General features: G+C 35.9%; 1 protein-coding gene across 8 annotated transcripts in view; it reads left to right on the top strand.

The window, feature by feature from the left end:
- The window catches only part of QKI (QKI, KH domain containing RNA binding), a 157981-nt gene that overhangs the window by 49591 nt on the left and 81853 nt on the right, over positions 1-26537 (top strand). For all 8 annotated transcript variants that reach the window (XM_065680436.1, XM_065680435.1, XM_065680434.1 and 5 more), the window contains exon 3: positions 14088-14204. In XM_065680436.1, coding sequence (XP_065536508.1) covers positions 14088-14204 — 117 coding nt within the window. The remainder of the gene's footprint in view (positions 1-14087; positions 14205-26537) is intronic.

Below are 26537 nucleotides of genomic sequence, written 5' to 3'. Positions count from 1 at the left end.
TTTATTGTTTTTTATGAAACTTTTGCTTGTCAAAGTGCTGTTCTGGAGGAAAAAAGTTATTATTTTATATATAAATAGCTTTTAAGGTCTTCTGACTTAGGAGTGTGTAATTTCCGTGTTTCCTCCCACTTTTCAAGGTGACTAATAAATCTATTTTTGGAACTTAGAATTATAAAACACTGAATAATTCAGCATAACATTGCCTGAAAGGGGTGCAGAAGTTTGCCCAAAGTTGCAGTAACTAGTAAGATGAAATGGTTACTGAGGACCTCTTCTTTGCATGAACCTAAGTATAACCTCAAAGTCTGTTTCTTGGTCAGCCCTTCCTTTTCCTGGGAGGAAGAGTGACTTCATTTCTCAGATAATTTTGGAAAAAAGGGGATGGTGTCCCTTAAATATAAGAATTTCCATTTCTGTGGAGTTTTTCTAACAACAGTGTCACCATCTGCAATATTGCTCCAATTTAAACATATCTTTCTCACTTTTAATTACTGAAAATTGGAAGTCCTTTACAGCAAATTTGCCAACTTTAAGTGCCTTGGGTAATGTCACATGTAGTCACATGTAATTAAAAGGTATTGTTATGGAAATCGGTTGTTGGTCTGTATATCCTGAGGATCCTTTGTTACTGGAATGTGAGCTTAATGTGAACTGTGAGGTTTAGTGGGCACTGGTGGGAACCTACAATTAGGTTTTTTTTGGAGACCGATTTACACACAGCACAATTTGTTAATTCTCTAGATAAATGTGTCACGATTCCCGAGCATGGAATTGAACAATTTTACTCCTAGTGTTATTGACACTGATGTCTTGTCGCTGTTCTGAAAACCTAATTTTAGTGAATAAGATGAAACAGATTATTCACTGTCTCATTTAAGCATGCCTACCATTAGATTGTTCACGGGATCTGATTTCCTGAGTTTTCTGTTAACTATCTTTCAGTTACTGGTTAAAGGTTTTTATGACCATTTAAAGAAGGGAGCTACCAAACTGTACTGTGGGCCTTTAAATGACTGCGAATGGGCCTCTAATGATAACAGAGATTCCTATTTTAAAACCATGAAATTGTTAATTTGTCTATCTTTACAGCTTTCTCACTTACGTTGATAATTCTAAGCAATTTAAAATCCAATTATTTCCAAAATATGACAGTAATTAGATTAGTGTTTTTACATGAACAGAACGTGTAGCATAAAATTCATTTTGAGGGATATTATTTTATAGTTATTTGATTTGGAATCTAAACTATCATATTAAGATTTCCTGTGGCAACAGGAAAAGGGTTAATATTTAAAACAGTCTTAAAATGAAAGCAAATACGACTTTAATGTGCAGTTTGTATTAGTATGTATGAAAATCACTGAGAAGGTACAAATGAAGCAAATAATGCAAATAAACATAATACTGATGGGAGGTTTTCTGTCCTGTTAGGTGAAGATGGAACAGCGCTCATAAAATATGGTAAAAGAACAAATTGCTGCTTCACTAAAGATACAAAGTTAGTATTTGCGTAAGAAGCTACACAATTTATAAACAGCAAAAATGAGATCAGGAACTGGGGGGAAGGGACATGGATGGAATGACAGTGATGTGACTAAAGCCTGAAGCATTTTTCACCTTGGGTATGTTTGACAAGGCATGGCTTTTGTCTCTGATAACAACAGATAAGGTCTGGCTTTGTTGTTGTGTGTTCTTGTACCTCCTGGTTGCTGATCCAGCCTGCAGTGTTGTCAGCTCGGGGAGGAATGTCAGCAGACTGGAGCAAAAGGGACATTAAATGGCTGACGCTGAGGAATGGCAATAAATGAGATGGGAGCTAAATATATAGATTTGTGACATTCTAGCAGCTGGCTTAAGTCCTGCTGTTTGTTGCTTGGGTATACTAGCCTTAAAAAGGAAGAGAATGCATTGTAGCATGAGGAAGGAAAAAAAAACAGCTGGTGGCTTATCAGTCAGCCTAAATGACAGGGAAGGTTAAAGAGTTTGGAAGGACAAACTTTGAAAGAGTGCTTTTATTAGTAACATAGAATTCTTGATTTGATATAAATAGTGTTATCAAATTAGTCTAAAACTGTGCAATTTTACATGGCTCATTCATTGCAGAAAGAAATGTATACTTCAGTTGCTGTCCAAAAAAAGTACTTAGTTATTTTTGATTCAAGCAGTTCGTTGGTGATATTACATTAATGATCTTTTGACATTCTCTCACTCCTTAGCAGGACTCTTTGGAAACATTTTGATACTTGATTAAGTATCTTACCATTTAATACTTAAAATACCTAAAAAAATGCTTATTTTTGTAATGCGTGAAAGCATGAGTGCTTTTGGATGGTATCTTAATCCTTCCTTTATTAGAGATGTGGAAAAGTATCGTTGTTTAAAAATTGTGATTTTGTGTTTGAGGTCTTTACAAAATGAAAGATAATGTTTGGAAAAATCAGTGTTTAATTGCATAAAAGCCTCATATTTTATACATAACTTGTAACTACATCCAGTTCTCTTACATGCAGTGAAGACTGTTAGAATTTAAGTTTGAAATTAACTGCAGCACCTGTGCTGGAAGATCAGTTCTGTCTGTTACTGTTTACTGCTTCTTGTTGATTGAGGTTTCTGCTGTTTCTTCTCAGGAACTTACTTAGTTTTTGACCTAGATTTGATTATTTCTCTTGGCTTACAGCTGTCAGTTGACCCAGAGAGCAGCGAAGAGCAAAATCTCAATTGTGGCTCCTCAATAAGTAAGCTAGTAATGTGCAAGCCTTTCTGTCCTCTCTCACATCTGTAATAAGTGTCTGTTGGTAGGGCACCCTAGAGGTTGTCCTCTGCTGGGCTTAGCAGGTGATAAGGAATGGGCCTGGCCTTTTCTGAAAGAAGCAGTGGGCTAAAAAAGGGGAAACTCTACTGCAGCCTAAAAGCCTTTAGTGGAGAGAGCTTTTTGCCATTTTTTCTTTCGTTCTTAAATGTGGACAGGCTCCTTGTGCAGCAGCATGATCTAAAACAGTGGGAAGAGATCACGAAATTCCAGATACTCTCCTTTTAGGAGAAGCTGTTATGTCTCCTTCCGTAAGGTTTGTTGGAGCATTTGTAGAAGGGAGGTGTAGCCCAGGAGCTTACTGGCAGTTTGCAGAAGACTGCACCAATGGCAGATGGGGCTCATTTGTCTTCATGTTAAGAACTGTTTTTTTTTTTTCCCATGATCCAAGCAGCTTGTGCTTGTAACAATAGTACTGCCAGACTGGTTTTCTGTCGGTTTGAGATAGTCTTATTTGAGATGGATTTATTGTCTTTGTATGTGTTTCTTTTCTACACGGAGTGGGAAAATGGATATGAGGAAATTCAGGTGGACTGCGCGTACATAGTATGATGATACATCAGATGGTTTTCAGGCCTCGAGTAAAGGAGATTAGAGAGATTTGAGCTTCTTTGGTCAGGGAATTTGATGTGTTGTGTTTAGTCAGATTTGTTTTTTATATACCTCTGCAGTGAGATTTATAGCTGTGGAGCTATATAGTAATTTTCTTGCATTTGGTACGTGATACTATTTATATGAAGTGCTGGTTACCTTCTGAATTAGCTACAGGCCTTTGTTGTTCTCCCTGTTGAATTCTGTAAGTTTTTTAGGTCAATACCATTACTACCTATATGATGCATAGCACAAAAATACCAGAATAAATTGGCAAAACTGCAGTGAATGTAATCAACTTACCTTTATTTCCTTCTACCTAATGCAAGTGCTGATTGTTTATAGTATTATTTTTTTTTTTCCAGATGATCTAATTCTGCATAGTAAGACAGAGACATGGAGCTTTCATAGTTTCATGTCAGAGGTCAATAATTTAAAAATTACTCTTAAATCAATTCTCTCACACTTCCTTGTCCATTTATCTAACTTCCACTTCTATTTAAAGCAACTTAAGAAGTACAACTTACGCAGTGTTTTAAAGTTTCTTGACTCTTTTGACAATATAATGTAAGGTCTTTATGGCAGTGCTATGTCATTAGTTTTCACAAAAAAATAGAGATCTTCCTTTGGGTTTCTTTTACGTTATGGCTTCCATCTGAAGGTTGTGTTATATAATGCCAAAATTATACAATAAAAGTATAATTTTACTACAGAAAACGGAAAAAATTAAAGATGCCTTGCACAATCCTAGGACAGTAAAGCTGCTTAGTAATCACTTAATTTTAAACTAAATGGTAAATGTCTTGGCATAAGTATGTACATCTTAACTTTTAGAAAACTAAACTGAGTATCCGTTAGATGTAATTTTTCAAATCTAATACATTAGGATATTTAACTTTCTGGTATGCTGTTAGATACAGGGACCTTCGAATTCATCAAAAACTGTGGAAAAATGATGTTAGCTCTTCAGTAGCTAATCAGGCAAAACTAAAACTGCTCTTGAGAGTAAAGATACTGTCTTTGTGTTGATATATAAAAATATTTTTTCAACTTTCCCACCTTTGATAACACATGGACACATGGTGTTTAAAAAAATCAGTTGGAATCTTTCTCCCGAGGAAGCTGAAAATAGGTTTTTTGGGAGGACTGTGTTACATTTCATGGTTGCATGTGGGGATGAAAATTACATTGGTACACTAGATAAAAAGAGGAACATATTTTGAATATTTGGATTTTTGGATGTACAGGAATCCATCCTGAATTCTTATGGCTACATTTTGACAATAAGTTCTGACAGATCTCTAGTTCAAACAGATGACAAAAGAAAGTATGTTGACTTCTCTGCCTAGTTGTAATGCATTCAGTCAACTAGGTTTAGCTATTGCTGACATTCTGCCATGTGTATTAGAATTTCTGTGCTAAAAATTAAATGTTTAGATAGATTCCTAGCTATAATGATAACATTGTGTTAAAAAATGTGGCCGTCTGATTGAAACACAAAATACTTAATCTGAATACTTTACTCAGGTTCTCTTATAAAATGCAATTTAAGAATGCAGAGAAAAAAGGCTGTGTACTTCAGAGTGTTACTTAGTTAAAAAAAAATAAAAATCTGTGCTCTGGGATTTCTTTTTTTCTTTGACAAAGAAAGCTCTATCACCACTATTAGAATTACTTGGAAGGGTAGCTTCTGGTGTAGGGTTTTGGTTTTCCACCCTTCCCTTCTCGTCCTCCCCACCCCCACCCCTTTTTTATAGATCTGATCCATTGTATTTACATGGGGTTTGTAAAGCTGTTTGTCAGTTAAACAAGCTCTCAGTGCCTTCAGCACAGAGGTTATTAGAGGTGAATAATGTGGATTTAAAGGATTTAGTAATTCATTCTAAATCGCAGCTATACTTTTAAATGCCTTTTTTTTTTTTTTTTAAGGAGCATTTTAAGCATTAGGATTCAGTCTGCTGAGTAAAAACTGTATTTTATTGACGTCACATGGATAATCTTGTTTGTCTAGATTACAGCTGCAGTGATCAGATAAAGATTCTGAGCTTTTTGAATGATCACTAGTGACTGATACTCTGCTCAGTCAGGAGCAAATATAAATAATCTGGTAATTGGCAAGTCAAGTCTAGCAATAAAGCTAACCTTGCAGAATTGTGGTGTCTTTAGATGGAATACATTGATGAGTTTAAGATGGTCATGTTCTTTAATATGGCTGTGCTGTTTTGGGGTTTAAACTGTACTTTACTGCTTCATAAAAACAATTTAGCTTTTATTGAAACAAGCAATGTATTTATTAAAGTCTATCACCCAATTAAAGCAACCTCAGTTTTCTATGTGAAATTTCATGGTGTGGTGATTATTTTGACATAATCCAGAACACTGTTGGAAGCAGTTTTAAATTTGTTAAATAATGTTACATTGCTGGAATATAGGTACTACCAAAAAGAACTTTATAGTTGAGTAGGGCTCAGGGTTACCCTTTGGAAAATTTAATACTTGTCATTCTTGTAACTAAAAGAATGTAGTTTTAGAAAATGAAAAATATTAATACTGCAGGTTTTTAGTATTAAAAATTCTTAGAAGTTCTTATTTATTGTGCCACCTATTTAATGTTACTTAGAGAACTTTACTAATAAAGTAATAAATGATCAGTTCTTAAGGTAGACCATACTGTTTAATGTGGTAATCGATCCTTGAAATCACAAAAGCATGTATTGCTGATGTCCAAAGGGACATCACAGGGAGAAAGAGGTTCTCCTGGATTCTTTACTTTCTTACTGTTAAAGCTTTACTGGGAAACAGATAAGTGTTTGTGTCAACGTTTCTTATTAAAAGGCTGTGTGCATTCTCTATATAGGCAAGGTCTGTTTACTAACTGACCAACATGCTAAATATAATGCTCAGTTTTGCTTAGCCAACTGTCTCACTGCATGTTCATTCAAGATATTTTAATTCAGAACATAATGTTAACTATTCAGTGTCTGAACTGTACTGATGCCGTTTTACTGGCTTTCTAGATGAGGTGAGTTGAAGGTTAAACAGCACGAAGGAGAACTGACTCATGCATGTCATGCAGCATAAATACCCCAGTGCTTGGAACTGAGAATTAAGGTGTTCTCCCCTTCCCCAAGTAGTGCTTGCCTAGTGAGCTTGAAAAACTTTCTGGAGATATTTCTGTGTTCTGGAGATTGCACGGAACCCCTACTGTTGCAATTGACTTAAGAAGTTGTGCTCAAAGCATTTAATTACCCCCTCCCACTTCCCTCTGCCCCTCAATTTGAAGTAATTTGTTACCAGGAGTACTGCTACACTAATAACTGCATTATGTAATGCCCAAATTAAATGTTGAGCTGTGAAAGAGCAATAGATGCAAGTATTTCTATGGAGAGAAATTCGCTCTATTGCTAGGTGAGTTTTTAATTGTAACCTTTGAGATGTGTTATGCTCAAAATCTCTGTGCTAATGTGTCATTTTCATATTCTGCTGGATGCTGATATTTTTATATAAAGCAGTCTTTTAACCAGAGCATTAACTTGGTTCTCCTGCTGCAAATATACTATATGTTTAGTAATAATACTACAATTACATTTGTATCTTTTATTTTTGCATAAATGTTACTTACGGAAGTTTTGGAACAAGACTAAACCTGTCTTCACCCATAATAAATGTCAGTCCTTGCCTGTAACAAGATGAGTTACTCTCTGTCTTTGATGTTGAAATGGGATTATCATAACTGAATTGGGAACAAAAGAAAACATCCCCATAACCTGTGCTGAAAAAGTATACAGCGTACTAAATAAAAATGGAACTTGTTTTAGTGAGTGACACTGAAAATTGTTTGGCCATTTTCTAAACTAAGAAGAAAAATATTTTCCTATCTCATTTTTTCATCAGTGATACAGATTTTGCTCTTTGTGACCACTGAAATTTCAGAGAATTCAGACTGCTTTAAACAGCTTCAGCGGTAATGACAGTTTTATTAAATGCCAAGGATTGAATTTCTGACACTTGAAGTAATCTTGGAAGTATTTCAAATGGTGTGCTAGAGGTTTCGGTTTTGTTTATCCAGCAGAGAAGTACATAACTGCAAATATGACAAATCCTAACTTTCTGAGGGTTGTTATTCCGCATTTTGTTCTCCCGTACTTCAGTGGTTTTGTGCTTTAAGTGGTGAAGAGACTATTTCGTTTTGTAATTTATGTGTTTCTTACAGCACAGCATTTCTAATTTACTCGTAAACTTCATCACTTAAATGCTTCATAAGGTCTCATTTAGTTTTGATTGTATTATTAGAATGGCATATGTCACATACACCCAGCAAATATAAGTGGATGTATTTGACATAAGCAGATTATACGTGTCATGCTGTTATTCACTACGTATGTACTTTGGCATTTGCTTGGTTATTTCACATAGAAACTATGTTTCATTAAGGGGTGGAGGAAATGTTTCTCATGCATTGTTGTCTGCGCTAGGTGTTTTTGGAAGAGACTTTAGGAAACAACCGCACTGTTGTCACTAGCATTCTTGCCGGCTACCTAAAGCTAGTTTGTAGGTAAAAAATTAACTTCTGTATGTGGTTACTTTTGCCTGGGTTCACTGTATTGGCAGCGATAATACTATCTGCTCTGTCAGGCTCCTCTTCCTGTAAAATCTCATCAGATAAGTCTGGTTTTCTTACCTATTTAATCCTCAAAATGCATGTTAATGCAGTTAGTGAAAGATTTTGTAATTTCAAAATTTTTTCATTCCTCAAACATTATACCTTTCCCACTTGATTTCTTAAATTCGTGCAAGTGGCCACATACGTAAACTTTCCATCCTTTGTTTTCAGTTAATCTGTGGTGTGGTCCCTCAGTAAGCTGTGTTTATGATGCACTTGTTTTTATTTGGTAGTAGTTCTTACTGCTCTTCAACAAAAGCTGTGTAGCTGTAGTGTGTTGTGATGAGTGGTGTTGAATCACTGGAAATACTTGATAAGGCGTGAAATATATCCAAGGTTTTCTATTTGTGGAAAAGATACTATTTCCTTAATCACCACCTACCAAAATCTAGCCATTATCTTCTGTACTGGATGAGATAGTGGCAATAGTTGTAAGTAATTAAAAAAAACCTATTCAGACTGAAAAAATTGAGGATGGAGACTATAAATGTGGACTGAAAGGCTGTCTTTAATCAGTTCCTCCTGTTATCTTAACTGTTGGTGGCAAACTTATTTGTGATTATTTTGAGTAAAGAAAAAAAATAAGTGTACATTATTGTAATTAACATCATTCTCCTTAATGTCTATGTACTACCTATCCGTAATGTTACAAGTTTTGTTTCCTTTATCAAATGAACTACCTAACCAAAAGTGTATGGTAATTGCCCTTTTAAGATTTTAATATGCTGTATTTTGTTTCCACTCCCTCAAGTGGCTTTATTCTTGTTTCAAGTTACAGGCTTCAAAGATCTAATTGGCTATTTATCTGGTGTCTTTATGATTACTTAAAACTCAGCTTAAAGCTATTCAAACTATTTCTAATAAATGCAGAAATACCTTTTTTTAAAAAGATAACTGTATTACTAGTATCATAAACCAGTGCTTCTTTAAAAAGAAAACAAAACCCACAAACCCAAATTTCCTCATTTTGGTGTGCCAGTGACAGTTTTGGTGGGTTCAGAGCCTTGTCTTCTGCGTGTCTTGTCAGCATAGTGCTATCTTTTATCTTATACAGTAGTATTTCCAATTTAATTTTGCATATAAATGTTTCAGTTAAATGCATTAACTGCTTTTCTTCCTCAAAACCATGGATGAAAATAAGTACTCAAATTTACTTGTAACTTTAAGAACTGTATTAATGCTTAGGAGTAATGTTAGTTTTGCTCACAAGGAGTACTCACATTTAACAAAAAAGCATTGTCATACATGTTTATTGCGCTTTCTTTTGAATGCCTTTCTCTTCACTGCAGTTTCTTTGTGTCTATTCATTGCTTCATTTCCACAGTTAGCACTTTAGCTTGTTACTCTGTCAGATTAAGTAATCTTCCCAAATGTTCTTAGAATAGGACTGTTAGAATCATAGAATAGTTAGGGTTGGAAAGGACCTCAAGATCATCTAGTTCCAACCCCCCTGCCATGGGCAGGGACACCTCACACTAAACCATCCCACACAAGGCTTCATCCAACCTGGCCTTGAGCACTGCCAGGGATGGAGCACTCACAACCTCCGTGGGCAACTGATTCCAGTGTCTCACCACCCTAACAGGAAAGAATTTCCTCCTTATATCCAATCTAAACTGGCTGAACTGACTGTTAGCATTGCTGCTTAAGATAAAATTGCCAGATGTTCTCCATTATAACATCCAGTTTTCAGCTACTTCTTAACCTTGACATTTTAACCACTGAACCATGCAGAGTCTTCAGCTGCTTTTTATTTGGTGAAGAAAAGCATATGAGAATGAAGTGAGCAGGAAATGTCTTTGAAAACAAAACACGAGGACATTTTGAACCATATTTTTTGGGATGCTTTAGTTTGTTTGATGTATTAGTGTACAACCTAAAAGCTAATTTGCATATGGGAGGGTGAATGTTTTCTGTCTTCATGAATATCCACTTATAGCTGGCAGACTTATGTCTTAACACTTAGTTGTAAAATAGAATACAATACTGTAATTGGAAAAGGTCTGACTAAGGGAAAGCTAAGCTGCTTTCTAACTATTGCAGAAGCCTGAAGTTTTTGTGCTGTTATGGTTAAAAAGGGGGGAAGTCATGGTATGAATAGGTAGTCTGAGAATGTGGAATACGTTTTCATGTATGGCATAACTATACTGAAGTTGATTCTGCAAGCCGTTAAGAATTAAGTTGCATCAAGTGTAGACATCTATAGTTACAAGTACTCGTTTGGAGTAGTTAATAGGGTTTTTAAGGAAATTTGCAGAATTTACATGGTTTTTCTAAGTCGGAGGTCAGAAGGTGAGACCAAATGCTAGATTACTAGAAATGAGACAAATTGCAAAGCTTGTGGATCATTGTAAAAGGTTCTCTTTTGTGTGATTAGAACTTCAGCTGAATTTAAATATTTATTATTATTTCTTAAAGTATTATTAATTGAAGAAGTCAGTGTGAAGCATAGAGTATCTTTTGCTTTTGTTATAACGAGGAACTACTGGAGTTTGCCTGAGATTTTCATTAAAATAATGTTTAGGCTGTGTGCAAAACACTTGTACTCAAATATGCATTGTATCTGAACAACATAAAAGCCTTTCTGTGACTTTTCTTGATTTTCTTAAGTTGAAATCAGCTTCAAGAAGAGCTTGTTTTTGGCTTTTTTCCAGTGATAAGTAACTAGCTCTGCAAATTCAGCGTATAGCAAATCATTGGAACATTTGCTAATAAGATGGTAGAATAAATTAGTTTTTAATTGAGAAGAATAATTGTTTAACCAGATGCATGTGCTTATGCTCTTTTTTTTTTTTTTTTTTTTTTTGCGAGACTTGGGTTATCAATCATGTTTTTTCAAATTCTTCCCCAGTAATCAAGGGAAGAGGGTATTATTTTTTTATCAGATAAATTACATCTTGCCGTATCTTACTTTCAGGTTTCAAAGGAAAACACAAAATACGAAAGGCACAATAATAGTATGAAACTTAGTACTACTGGACTCTCTTAAGTTCCTCGGGTTTTAACTTGCATGGAAAGTTTCTCAAACACTGCATTTCCCATTCACACTTCTTTGCAACCTCTTATTAATCAGCAGCTTTGAGTCTTTAGCATAGTTTGTTCCTATTTTTCTTTACTATGTTTGTTTTGAGTGTAGATTCTGGTGAGGTATAGAAAGACTGTAAGAGCCCCTTGTCTGTTTGGGAGATAGTTGTTCTATGCATAGGGAATCCAAGCTGCTTTTATTAGGGAAGTTCTGATGCAATGGACTTATGAGGTAGAACACCAGATAGAAATTTTGTCTGGTCTTGGGAGCATCAGTTGCTGCAGAGTAATCATTAATGTTCCAGAGTAGGTGCAAAAATTAGGATTTAGAGCAGACTTTTACCTAATACATTTGTTTGTTACCTTCAACAACAACATTGTGTGCAGTCTCCCAATATTTACTGTCTCTTAAGAGAGTGAATTTTGCACAACAGCAATGTGTAATTCAGTGCACAAATGCAGAGCAATGTGTTGTTGTAGGGTGGTATAAAAGTTGCATATGAATCCAAAACTTGGGAAAACTGGCAGTGCAGAGGTAATGGAAAAGAGTATCTGGGGTCAGTGAATGTTGAATCAAACATAAGAGCTGAATTATTTTGGGAGGGAAAGAAGAAGCTGGCATGTGTTAATCGGAATGTGGTTTTTAAGATGTAATTGGTCTCAGTAACTTGACCTTGTTGAGGTCTCTTTTGAAGTACTGCCTTGTCCAGACATCCTGCTTTAAGAAATGAGCAAATTGGAGGGCCCGTGAGAGGTTACAAGAGCAGTCAGTTTTAGAAAGAATACCTGTTCAAAAGGGTTCAAAGGCTAAAGCGTGCAGTTTTGGAAGAAAAGACACAGGGTTGATCTACATTCGAAAGATTTATGAAGGCTCTTTGTAAGAATACTGTGAGAGCAGCTAGAAAAGAAACTGGTTTAACATTTTCCTTTTTTTGCCGTTTAAGTCAGCAGTTTCTCAACTAAAAGCCGCAATTCTAAATAATGTTAAGACAACATGGATAAAGTTGCAAGCTTGAGACTAATACAAATTCCTGCCTTTTTTCTTAGTATTATAAATTGTTCTATTAAATTTTTTTTATCCAAATTATCTTATCTTAGACTTTAATTATTCTTTTAATCATGATCTAAGTTAATAAAACATTAGAGGATACTGTTTTTCTTGGGAGATAGAGAGTGTAGTGATAGTTGCCTTGTGTTCTGGTTAGAAGAGTGGTTCAAGGTTAGGTTTACAATATTATTTTAGCCTTAGCAGTGAAATGGGATATTTAGCTAAAGATTTAGTGTACAGTAAGTGTGGCTGTGGAGAAAGGCTGTAAGATTCTGTTTATGTCATGATAGTGGCATGATTTTGGTATTAAACATGAAATGTGTAACAAATGCAGGATTTGGATAGTATTTCAGGGCTGAACTTTATCACTTGTGGCTGGTTCATTGTTCTATCCAGTCTTAGTGAGTCCTCCTTAATTTCCTGTGATTCACAGTTCATGTGTAGATTCACAAGTGCCTTTTAATCTTTAGTTTTTTACCTGAACAGTTGATTCAGACTTTGTAGTATGTCTTTGTTTTTTTGAGCTTGGAATGCTGAATAATTTTGGAGTTTATCTTCCTATGAACAGTTTAGCCATTGAGAAACATGATAATTTTTGTCGAAGAACTTTTAATTTTTTTGTGTTCATAATTTCTGCTCAGTCCTAAATCATTTCTGGTCCTTTCAGTTCTATAAGGATTTGAAATATGTTGAGTTGTAGAACTCAAAACCAGTTTTAATTAGTTGGGAAATGAAAACCAACAGCTTCCTCATAATTCCATTGAATAGCTTTGTTTACCAGGATCTAAAGTATCAAGACTACTGCAATGCTTCTGTTCTCTTAATAGCTTCTTTGAATTTAATCTTCACTCTGAAGTTTCTAGGTTTATGTATCCTTTGAGCCTGGTACTTCATCTTTGCACTGTAGTTGTCGCAGAGTACTGCTGTATGTTCTTAATGCTACCTGCATTTAATGCTTTTATTTTTTTATTTATGTCATAATTTGCAGAATGTGTGATTGAAAATAATGAAAGGTAAAAAACCTGGAAAATAACTAAGAAATACTGTTATGTACGGGTAAATGGCAGTATTACTGTGTTAAGCATAGGCAGGGGGTTGTCTGCTGTTATTGAAGTTAGCCAATTAAACAAGAAATACTTGCTCTGTACATATGCACAACTGAGTAAAGTACATGACTTACAAAAATGATGTGCTTTTGTCATGTATCTATATATGCACATATATAAACACACACAAGCAGAGTGTTTTCCAGGAATGTCAATACATAACAAGCGGGCCTCAGGTCTTTTTCTAAAGGAAATGCTACGGCACAGGTAGATAAAGAAGAGCTTCTGTAGATGTGGGTGGCCAACTGGCAGTGTGCTGTCCAGATTGAGCCCACTGGAACAGTGTGGAAAGGTGAAAAAAAAAATGTTTTTTGTAGGCTCCTTAGGTGTAGGTGAGGAACAAACGAATAGTGGGCATAGGGGTCTTGCCTGAGGCCCTGCTGCCATTATGGGACTGGACTTGCACACAACTTCCATGTGGTGAGACTCGTGTATGTCTGGTCATGCAGCAAGAACACTTGTGCTTCTGTGATGTGATGCACATTGTTTGCCTAGTAATGAGCATGTCTAGTCATGTTAGTGGTGAGGGGAGGTGTTCTGTAAGTTCTGTAAGCTGATACTTACTGAGGAGGAAATTAGTACTACGTAGACTGCCCTAGACTAATTGATGTTAATCTTCAAAAAATCTATCTTCACCTGAAACCTGTATCCCTCAAAGTAAGGGTCACTTACTTATCTAATGCATGAAAATAGTACTTACCTCATTCTGTAACCTCAGGTATTTAGTGTAGTGCTCTAAACTGATAAACACTTGATGATATTTTTGAGAAAGAATTTAAAAATTTTAAAATAATCTTTTTTACTTGCTTTTATAGGAATAATAATTTATGGTTCTTTTTCCTCCAGTTTAACTTTGTTGGAAGAATCCTTGGGCCCAGAGGACTAACAGCTAAACAGCTTGAGGCAGAAACAGGATGCAAGATAATGGTCCGAGGGAAGGGCTCTATGAGGGACAAAAAGAAGGTAAGCTTTTGAAAGGTAGTGTAGTTTCATGTGCACGTTTTTTTTCCTGATAAAGGGGTAAGCTCGTGTCTCTCTTATTTGTGTTCTTACTGTATATTTTTTAATCATCTAGTCTTTCTTACAGCCTTACTAAATAACACAGTCTACCCTAAAGAAGTTAAATATGCATACTCCATAATGGTGCAGTTGGGAGTCTAACTAGCAATTATGAAGTATTTTTTAGCAGTAACTAACTTCTAATTGTGTCATTTTTCTAAGGAAGACTTGTTAATCTTATAAGTGTTGTTAAAAACATTCTAGTATTAAAATACCAAAATAGTGTCTTGTGCAAGTAGTGTGGATTGGGGAAATTGGTGAATGCATTACTGGTAGTGAATTCTGAGAGTGAACCAAGAATCACTGTGTTTCTGGATTTGTGTTCAGGTGGAGTTGCAATGTAATTAGGGATGTTCCTTGCTCTGTCCTGTAATATGTATGAGCATCGGGTATAAACAGGGGAACTACATCCTGCATGTCAAGTTGCTCTGGTGGTAACTCCTGGAAGTGATTTTGTTTTGCAGGTTGTTTTCTAGCTATTTCCCTCCATCTTTGGTTACTGCTGCTCAAGTTGCATCAGCATCTCCACTGCATTTTTGAAACGTGTGCTTGTTTCCTCTTTGTTCTCCCTCTCTTTTCCTTATCTGATCAGCCATCTGATGCATATGTACCACATCGTAATTAAAATAGAAAGCTGATGTCTACCCATTTACAAATCGCAGACTTCCCAGAGTTTGACTGTGTAGCTTTCAAAATCCATTTGATGCCTTTTGTTTTCATAGTCTGCTGTAAATACTGTCACCACCCTTTCTCTTATTCTTCCCATAGCTATTTTGGCTGTTTAGATTGCTAGCTTTTGAGCAAAGATCTGTTTTAACCTAGAGAGTTCTTGGCTGCGTATGTTCTGTTAGAAGTAAGGGGGTGACATTGTTTTAAAGAAAGACTTGATTCATGAAGGTTTACCTAAAAAAAAGGAAAAAAAAAAAAACGCCAACAAAACACAGTTTGTCCAGAATTCCTTCTACTGCTTGGCTGGGGGCACATTTGACATGTAAATAACTCCTACTGTTGTGGGGTTTTAAGTGGTAGATGGGTCGATAGAACTTGTAGAATTGATGTTTTTAGTAGAGGATTTTGAAACACGGGTTTCCTATAACTGGGAGTGTTAGGAGACGTTAAAATTTCTGAGTATTAAAATTCCAGCATGCTTCACCAAACGTACCAAGGTATGTGGGTGTAGATGTTATATGTTAAAGGAAAGTTTATGTTTGCCAATATGTGAACAATCTTAATCATACAGCTTTGTTTGTGACTACTAATAGTAGTCAAGTTCTTACATATTCTGTTATGTTGTTTAAAAAAACATACATATATGTGTATGCATGTGTGTGTGTATATATCCCAGGGCAGGAGATCTAGTGAAAATAGTGCCTCCCTTTAAAAGACAACTATTCAATCTACTCTTGAAAGCTACCACTTTTTGACTGGTAGATTAATTAGACTTTATGACTTCTGATGCCAATTGTAACAAAGTAAATCTTCACCACCAGGAATACACTAAAATTTAGTTTTCAACGAATCAGTTCTCAAGCAGTTAATTCCAAAGATAAGTACTGATGCCTTAAAAAAAAGTGAGTACTTAAGAGTTCTTTCAGCTCTTTTCTTATTTAAACATAGCTTTAAAAGACATTATATTTTTATCAATACTACAAACCTTATCTTCATTTATGGGCAAAATTTAAGTTTATTGCTGCTTCATCTTTGTTTTAGGAATGGTAATTCCAGGTTGGGGTAGATCATCAGGAGTTAGATTATGTAACTGAATAAAAATTTTTGTTCTGGTTCATTTATGTTCATAGATCTCATAAGCTAAAACATTTAGACTCATGGGCTAAAACATTAGGAAGCTTGTAAGTATAGACTGAGGCCCCAAGCTTAATGGTCCAGAAATAATGTCTCACTGTTAGTAGTGAATGTATGTATATTTAAAATAGTCCTTAACAATGATGTTCTGATACATCCTTAAAAGTTTTGCAGACTAGCTTTGCTGTGTGGAAAATCACACTTAGATGTGTTAGCAATAGCTATACTGCAAACAGCTGCAACAGTGTAAAAAGAAAGAAAAAAACCTGTATCTGAGGCCTCAGTTTTTCTTCTTAAGGGACCCATTTTCCTATAAATATTTAATTTGCAGACTCTTCAATGGAAATCACTTAGAAAAGTGAAAATTACTTTAGATTTCTGGAAATTGCTGTGTTCCTTGGCCCGCATATCGTAATCCGTCCCTCACCCACACCATGCTCCATCTCTTCCTTGTCTGTGTTAATACTAGCCTGAACAGAAACCAATGTGGCCCAGTGAATTCCACATTTGGGTATGGTAGCCATTTTGCAGGGTATGACTAACAGAGCATTTGTTAGAGCTGTAACAGCCTTTGTTTTTTGAAAGCTTTTTATGTTAAGTGCCGCTACCATGTTACCAGTAGAGCAGGGACTTAAGGGACCTCCAGCCAGTTGTCGTACCTGTGCATGTGCCACGTCCTTCATTACTCTCAGCTGCCAGCTAGGATAAGCACATTCTTTGCAGTGTTGTTGGTCACCACCACGTGTTCTGACTTACCTAGTCAACATTTGTGTAGGTCTTGGAGTTTATGAAATGTCTTTTACAGAATCAGTCAGGTTTGTAAGGGACTTTTGGAGGTTCTCTTGTCTAATACCCCTCCTCAAGCAGGGTTACCTAGAAGAGGTTGCCTAGGACTGTGTCTAAATGGCTGTTAGGTTTAGTGCCCGCAGCCTCCCACTACTGTACTTCAGAACTTAGCCTCCTGTGGGGGTCATCTTGCTAGAGAGTTTGGGCAGGTTTACTGTCTGGGAAAGTGTTATGTTTTGGACTGATTTCCACCCACCCCCCCACCCCCAGCTGCTGTGGCCACTCTCTTTAGTTTTATTTATTTATTTTTTAGCTGCTCCATCTACTGGAGTTTTGTTTTTGAGAAAACAGGAGCTGAGACCTTCTGAGTACGAGTCTCCTGTTTTTTTGAAGTTTAGTAAGAAAAGTGAAGCTGGTTTTGGTAAGGATGAGTTCTGTATGGCAAGTCAGCTAGAACTCTGTATGCATGAAAAGCTACAAACTGACCCAGCCAGTGCTTTAATGCCCGTTACCTCTTCTAAGTTGTCTGTTGTGTGATACTTTCAGAGCACAGTGTATTTGACCATTGATTTCATGAGATAATTCTACAGTTAGTGTTGAATATTACGTAGTTCAGTATGTTTGAATGATATAATAGTATAATGTATTTGAATAGCCAATAGTATAATACTGGCTATAAAGCCATGTTGAGTACCAAATAATTTTCTTGATAAAACCTATTTTCATGCCGTCCATTCCTAATCTATTGCTCTTTTCTCTCCTGAGGTGATTGGTATTAGCCAGTAGTTTATCTTTTTCAGACTGAACTTTTTGGTGCTATACCATTGTTGCTGCAGTAGGAAGGATTTCATAACCATTGATGATGATGCAGTTTGCGATGCACCCCAATATGGTGTTTCTTCTAAAAATAAAGATTTGGAAGCTATATTCAAGACTCAGTGATCACAAACAGACTAAAGTAAGAACAAGTGACATTTATCACTTTGAGGAGTAAGTATGCTTCTTGCTATTGGCTCTTGCCTCTTTTCCTGATGAATTATACTTATAGATGAATTCCTTAGTTTTGCAGTGCAAGCTGATCGACTTGGCAGTCAGTGTCTTTTTAATGATAACCATCTTTTTATTTTCTCAAGGGGTTCCTCTCTTTGCAGGCTCTACTTCAAAACGCTGATGTACTTCGAAGTGTAAAATGCAGAAGTAATAGTATTCTCTCAGGAAAGTTTAGGTTACTCTAGCAGTTCTTTAAAACCTTTTCATACAAGAAAAACCTATTTAGAAAAGTGAGTATTCAAGGTTTTTCCAGTTTTTTACTGAACTACTTTGCAATTTGGAGGAAATAAGAAGTGCAGGTTAATTTGCATGTATATTCTGTATGTTTCATATCTGCAAACCTGATTGCCAGGTGATAGTTATAAAAGAAACCTTATTGGATGTGGGAAGGAATTACTTACTAAACAAGTGTCAGTCTGTAATATGACAGCTGCGTGGTACTAAATACCATCTCCTAGAATAAACTGTCCATATACACATTTCTTCCTACCTTGCTAGTGGTTGCAGAATCCAAGAGAAAATAGAAAGACTGACATGTTGGAAAATGAACCATTTGTATTTGCCCTATAGAAAATTCTGCTCTCCTGTGTAAGCCGACAAACAAAAGTAATGAGTTATAAATCTTTGTCGTGTGGCCAGATCACTCCAGCTAGAATCAAATCTTGAAAATCTGTGACAGACTTCCCCCAGAAGGAAAGGGAAATAGTCAAATCGTATCTGAGGCACAGGTGGTGATCAGAACATCTCTCTGGGCAGCTGTAGGCAAATTCAAAATCAAAACCGTAATTGCTGAGACTATTGTGATTAAAGCCTGGAGGTGCTTGAAGGAGATTGTTGGGGAGGGGAGAGGGGTTGCAAGCATTTATCAAAAGCTAATGAATGTGTAACTTTATTAAAACCAAGGTGGTTTTTGCTTAGTCTGAATGCATCTCTCATTAGGTAATGAGGAAAACTAGCAATTTTCACACCAATTAAGCGTACTGCTTAATTAAAGGGAAGACTGTCCAATGATGGATAAGCAAAACACTGGTATTTGTCATTTCCCTTGTTTTACATGAATTCCATAAAACAGACATTAACATACCTATATGGAGTCAGCTCTATAGGTATTCTATTACCCCTCTATCACTTAGAAGTGTATGCAGCCTTACAGCATCAGGCTGCTGGCTTGTGGCAGTCTTGGCAACTACATTGTTTTTTCCAGTTTCTTCTTCCTACATTTAGTCAAGAATCTTCTACAGAAGTGTATGAAAAGAGGGCAACATTCTTTTCTATTTCATGAGAAAGCATCTTCATGTTTTTTCTTACAATTTTATTACAGTTGAATTTTTTCTTAAAATTGATTACTTCTAAGAGAAAAGCAGGCAGCTGTGCAATTCTAAACTTGAAGAGCTCAGTGCTTTCATCTACTGCAGCAGCTTCAAATCTATTGCGCTTTGCTCCATAGTAAGTCGCTTGAACCGATTTGTGGTTTGTGACCTACAGCTTACTTGTTCCTATATCACTGTTAACCTTACAAGCTGAAATTACATAAGGTTTCACAAAAGACAAAACTCTTGGTTAGTACCAGTCTAGTTAGTCCTTTAGCTGGTGCAGAGTTGTTGCAGTAAATAGATAATTCCGTTTCTTTGGACTCTCCAGTTTTGTTCTGGTTTATAGTAAGGCTAAAAAGGAATAAAAAAATTATCCTTGATACCTGTGCAAAGCTTGAGGAAAAAATTACAGTGAAAAAAATCAGGGTATCAGGGTATTTTACTGTGTTTACGTACTGTATAGAATTTTGAAGTATTATGTATTTGTAAGATTTTAATGCCTTTTAGTCTCTGAAATACCTCTGAGTATATTTGTTAGATACTTCGATTTCCAATAGAAAATCTTAAACATTCAGTTTAGCTTATAACTGGAAGTTACAGACATTAAATAATATGTACTTTTCAGTACACCTTGTTAGAAGAGCATGTTATTGCTACACTAATTATAAGATGCTCAACTTTTGCATTCTGTGGAAAGTGAAAAAATAATAAAAGCTGTGGTCCTGACACATACACTGAAATGGAATATATTTAGCAGATGGTAGCAAATGGTAGAGTTGTGCTGTGTTTCAGATTGAAAAGTTGACCAGCCCTTATTCTTGTCTTCTGGGAGTAAATTACATGGCTCGGGCCTGTTGCTTCTAAAATTGTGCATCTACACAGAAGCATGCTGTTGCTTTTTGACGATTTCATAGGTCTGTGTTGAGAAACTGTATCAGTGGTTTGGAGTAGCAGTTAAAAAAACCACCTAACTAGTTGCAGAGATGGGGTTTTAAGCCTTTGTTAGTACTGTTAGGAATAATGGGAGGAAAAAACAAATCTTTAAATGATTTGGGATGTTAGGCATGTAAAAGTGAAAAATTAAGTCCACTTATGTAGCATGCAACTAGAAATGACTTTAACAAAAAAAAGAAACCTCTTCTGACAATGCTTATGGGGTTTCTGGAGGTCAGATGCTTACTTTTAGAACTATAACTGTCAGAATCCCTTGTCAATAGCCATCATAAGTGTATTATTTGTTAAAATTAATTGACTTCTACTTACTGGAAACCCCACTGGCTGAGGCAGTGTGGAGTAGCAGTTCAGTATGTTGGATATAATGGATTGTGGTTTTGTTAACTTTTGTTGAACATGAGAGCTGCAACTTTGTTATATTCAGTTGTAATTGCTATCAATTTCAGTGAGTATACATCAAAAGTCATTGTATGAGCAGGCTGCTCAGGATTGAGATACTACCTATACAGCATGTTCCTAAATCTACTGCATTCAGGTTATAAATTTTTAACAGAAAGCTACTTAAGGCATTCAGATGGCAGCATTTAAGATGCTACCCTGAAAACAATTAACTTCAGAGTCTGGCATTTTCTACAGTGATGTTTCCTCTAAACACAGTTTCTTGGTATGCATGTCTGGATTAAGATAATTTCTCAAATGGATTCATCAAACTTGGGAGGCTTTCTTCATACTTAATTTTTTTATTAGTGTAGTAACTGGTGTTTTATTATGAAACTAACTTTAAACAAAAAAATCATATTCACATAAACGTACTACTGACCTTACATAGTCAGCATATCACAACTGCCATTTTAATCCGCAGTGAAGAATGTACCATATTAAGCTGTATGAAAAATTGTGTGTAGCTTTCGTGTGGTGGAGAAAAATACTCTAGCTTAGAATTCAAGTCCATTTAAGAATATACTTGGTGGTTGATACCACTTTGCCTTCCTAGAGATTCATTGTAAATCATAGATATAATGAAAATAATTTTGGTTGCTTGTAAGATAGTAATTTCTTTTTCAGTAGCAAGTACTTCAGAAAATAGGCTTTCTATTCCAATTTTAAAACCTTTATTACATTTGTAACCACTTATTTTGAATGCAGGAGGAGTTGTAAAGCTGGATTTTATCATTATTACTTTTATTAAAGAATTGTCGGAGCGTAGCATTTTCTCCCTTTTCACCTATAAAACAGACATCTCTTGAGTTGTATCCTTGGTAGTCTGGGAGCAAAGACCTTCTGAAAAGATAAGGGGTTATACTATTAGCCAGTAGTACAAAAAAGTCATCAGCAAAGAATAATAAAATTCCTCTTTGCAAGTTGCTTTGTTAATTACATAATTAAGTGCTAAAGGCTGACAAGTACAAACTATACTTCGGGATATTCAAAAGGCAGCAATGTTGAAAGTAATGGATGTTATTTCTTGAATTACCCTGACTGAAGGCTGACTCTTTTAAGCCTGTTCACAGGGGTTTTGTAGTCCAGAGTCCCTAGAGTATGTCTGAAATGTAACCTGCACACATCTTTAAGTAAAAAATGTTCAGTTCACAATGACAGTGTTGAAGAATGCAGTGTAGGTGCAATTAGCTCAGTTACGTATGGGAATGTGAACTTTACAAAAACCAATGTTCTCCTTAAGTTGTGTATATGATTTGACAAACGCTTCTCAGTTGAAGTAATTTATTGCAAAAATCTTTTCAGTTAACATTCTGAGGGGTGCTTTTACTTTCAAGAGCAGAATGGTTTTATTTTGAAGTACAGAAAAATTTCGAGCCTTAACAATTATTGGGAAATAATATTAGAAAATATTAGAAATCACTGACATTTTCTGATATCACGGTATGTGATGCATAGCATTTTTTAGGTGAGTTGATTTCACTAGCTACCTTTGCTTTTTATTGGCTATATACTTAATATATCCAGTATATACTGGATATGTTTCTTTATGTGCTCAATACAGAATGTTGCAGCTTTGAGCAGATTTTAGCAGTAATAAGGCACATATTTTTCTATGTAATGTGAAAAGTAGCCAAAGCCTATGACTATGATTAACTTTGGTATCAGTATTGGATTATGTCAGTTTGTTCTGACAACACTTAAGCTGGTAAATACTTAACTGGTTATTGAACTAATTAGATATGGATGCAACAGACTTTATGGCATTCAAGAACTACTTTGGTAAAGACACTGGAAGCTGTAGAACTGGAGCAGTATAATGAAAGCCATGCTAGTAGAAAGCAAGTTGTGTAATACTTTGTTTTCATTTTGTTGTTTTTTTTTTTTTTGTTTGTTTTTTATGGTTCCCTGTGAGGAAAAAAAAAACCCAACATTTATGATCAAGAGGAAAGAGAATCTAGATTATGCTGAAGATGGAAAAAAAAAAATCACGAAGTATAGTGCAAAAAGTATATATCAAGGGAACCTTGATTCATTGCCTGAACATCTGTGTATAAACAAGTCTCTGTTTTATGCATTAAAATTCTTTGTCTGTTGAACAGTAGTGGACTCATCTTAATCTCTGCCATGGTAGAAACTGTCTTTCTGCAAAATTACTCCTAGGCGCTTGTTAGGTGGGAAGTACAGAGAGTGTTAATTGTATTATAGAAAAGTTGACTAGGCTGCAGCTCACAGCTGTTTGGCATATAAATAGAAGTTTTGAAAGGCTTGGGGAACAATTCATGCTGAGTTGTTTTTAGGTATTGACAAACTTGTCTGCAGAGATAGGTCCTGCATTTTACTTTATCTGGCAAAGTAGTTAAAGAAGTGAATGGTTTATATAATGAAAATCTGCTGTAACCTGAAAGTTTTTCCATACTTATTCAGCAGAAAAAATTGAGAGATGAGTTACTGAACTAGGTGAGACTTTGTTTTAGCAATAAAGTGTGGGCATTCTTATGGTACAGTCATGTGATTTCTTAAAACTTTAGTCTTCTCTTGCAGGGGTAATAGTGTTGAGCATCGTCTAATACTGCTAAAATGAGGGAGTTGATTCTTGTGAGATTCCAAAATTTCAGTGGCACTTCCATATCTTTATGATGCACTCTGAAGGACAACAGACTTTGCAGACTTTACCTCGATTTTCATTTATCAGTGCCATTAAAGTATTTCCAGATTTTTCTAGGTTAAAATCTTTAACCTGTTAGGCTGCCTGTTGCTGGATGATTTCATGTTTGAAATAAGGCTGTTTTTTAAAAGAACTTTCTTAAGAATTAATGCTGTGATATTATAAGCTTGCTTACCAGAAGTAATTTGTGTTCAGGGTTGTGTTTGAGTGTGTTTGCTGAGCATCGTGAAACTGTGCTTGCCCTGTGTGGGAAAGGCTGTACTTGGTTTGAGGCTCATAGCAATTTCCCTGGAGTGCCTGAAGATAGAGTCTGCTTAGATGTGGGAATGGAGGCAGATCCTGTTGGCTCAGGGAGAAAGGCAGCATGTGTGTGTGTTTCCTGAGTAGGTGTCAGTTACTGCCAGCTCTTGGTTCTCCATATTATTTTTTTTTTGGAGGCTGCTGGCAGGCATAGTACAGGTTCCTTTTTATCATCCTGGATGTGGCTTCTTAGGGTCAGATTTAACAATTTGACTGAGACTGATAAGAAGCTCTTTTACATGGAGCAGAAGAGTAAGCACAAAATAATACACCGCTGTTGCTGAAACCAAATACTTAAATTACTAATTGAACACTTAGAAGATAAAGATACTTAACTTTTTGCTACTTTATTGTTTTCCAGATACAGACAACGAATCTGTAGTATTTCATTGTGGCAAGATACTGAATTCCTTTTCAACTTGGAAAAGTCAACTGTATGATAACAGTCACAAATCTTAATTCCTGAGATGTCTGAGCAGTTTGACATTCAAGCTTGATTTTAGATGGTGACAATTTTCCAGTTTTTCTCAGATCTGCTGACTGCATTAGCCTTTGCCTTGCCTAGACTGGGACTAAAAGATGTTACTAATCACAGTTATTTACTTGTTGTTAAGGTATGGCCTACAATAAGATATATTAAGACTATGAATGAAATCCAGATAGCTCTGTAGGAGTTAATGGGTATGCAGTGGGACAGTATCCTTACTTTACAGTTCATCCTGTTTCAGATGGAGAGGGATTTTTTGACAAACAGTTGCACATTTTTATAAGCCTTTCCTGAGAATAATTAGCAGTTTCTGCCTGGTAATTATTCACATTTTTCACATCTTTTTGGACAGTGAATGGGTAATATTTTGATGCCTGTAGAACTCACTCAAGTGCATGCACACAGTGAATATATCTTTAAAAAAAAACCAAACCCTTGTAAACTCATAATGATTCAATTTTAAGTATGTTTTGAGTACCTGCATGAATGGATGAAAACTTACTCAAATGATTGTTAAAGCCAGGTACAGAAATCTGTTTTTCTAGTAAAGAAAACTCGTTAACGTGTTTAACTGATCAATGACCACCACTGAAGCTGTTGGAAACTGATTAACTTAAGTTATACTGTCAGATTGTATTATCTGATTTGATTAGGTGCCAAAAACTCGCTATGGAACACACAAAACATACAGTATTCATGCTTGCTTGACAGATTTGGTAATGTGAGTAATTCTTGGATATAATTTGTATCATAATTCAGAACAATATTCCTACAAGGCAGCCAAAATCTTGTCCTCTAACATTAACAGACTGAAATGAAGAAGACATGAAGCTGGTTTTGGTCTTGAGAGTAACATCACAAAAGAGTGACTTCAGGCAGTAGCTCATGCATGCTTGACACTGAAATAACTGGCAGCTAAAGGTGGACTCTGGCTGTAGAAAACCAATGGAAATACCAAAGTTTTGGTTGGTTTCATGAGAAGATGTTACAGAATTATGTAAAATATTTGATGAGAACAGGTGGAGTCAGTACAGGGAGGAGGCGCCTGGGTGGTACAAAAAAGAGAATTTGCGACGGTTGCTGGGCATGCAAGTTCATGTCTGAAGAGCTAGTATTTCTGGGGAATTAACTGCACAGCAGTGTAGAGAACAATACAAAATCATTTACTGAGCAGTTAATTTTCATAGCCAGAGCTATGGGAGTTGTTTTTTTATTCTCAAGTCTTTACAGGATTGTGAAAATCGCTCCTTCCCCTCTCTCCTAGGGAAACTTTTTTTTTTCTCTTTCATGAACTTCTCCCTTGTTTCATAATTCACAGTAGTTTGCTTTGCTTTGACGTAAGGTTCCTCTTAGTTCTCTAGGGAGATCTTCTGTGGCTCCTTTTTCCATCTTGGTACTTGCTGACCTCCTTCTGAACAGTCACATGCTTATTACAGTAGAAGGAGGGTGAAATTCCGTGGTGCTTCTTTTACCTTCCGAAAGTATGATGAGATGCCATGAAAGTACATTAAACTGACTTTTGGTTTCTAGCAGCACTTTATATATTTGCATGAAGGTAGTGAATGATCTCAGCAAAACAATGTTGCAGCTGGGGGACTTGAGTAATTCAAGCAAGGCAGGTAACCTGAGACATAAGAAAATCAATGACAGGCTTTCCAAGCTGCTAAGTAATGAACAGTAAAAATCGTTCGACATGCAGAAAGACCATCTGAAAGGGAAGGAAAAATCCAACAGGAAAAGTATCATAAAAAATATTTCTGAAAGTCAGGGTGATTGGTGAATTTGCAATATTTACTTGCCTTAAAGTAAATGGAACATAAACTCCGAATCTAGTAGCTTTTGAAGAGATATGGAGAGTAGATAACAACATTGCCCTCAGACTTGGCTAGAGGTTTCTGTAGGTGATTTGTAGATGCGACATGAGGAATGATTAAGAAGATTAAGATTTATTGGTATCTCCACTAGAGTTCTTGATATCTATTTTTAGTCCTGACAGAAGTAAAATAGTCAATGAAATTATGAACTTAACTGTCCTGGCTTTTATGTATTGCTTTGCAAGTACAATAGCGGTGTTTTTCCATGCAGGAAAGGTTTCTTCAAAAGCAAAGAACAGCCTGCTAATTGAACACCTTTATCTGGCACATGGCCAGCAAGTGCATATAATCTAAATGTGTGGGTATAATTCTTACTATGTCAGTTATGATAATAAATTATTCCGTGGTTAGTATGTCTGGTGCAGATATTACTTCTTCAAACTCTTTCCTGACTATTCTGACCAATTTGACACATATCTCATGCTATGAATCTTGTCTGAATCATGGGACATGGTTTAGTGTTTGATTTGGCATTGTTAGGTTATCAGTTGCATTCAGTGATCTTAAAAGTCTTTTCCAGCCTAAAGGATTCTGCGTGTTGTGGCTCCCATGCTTCTCCAAAAT

This window comes from Lathamus discolor, chromosome 5 (assembly GCF_037157495.1).
Source record: "Lathamus discolor isolate bLatDis1 chromosome 5, bLatDis1.hap1, whole genome shotgun sequence".
NCBI classification, from domain to species: Eukaryota; Metazoa; Chordata; class Aves; order Psittaciformes; family Psittacidae; genus Lathamus; species Lathamus discolor.
The sequence above is the reverse complement of the archived record's forward strand: the minus strand, read 5'-3'. Positions and strand labels throughout refer to the sequence as shown.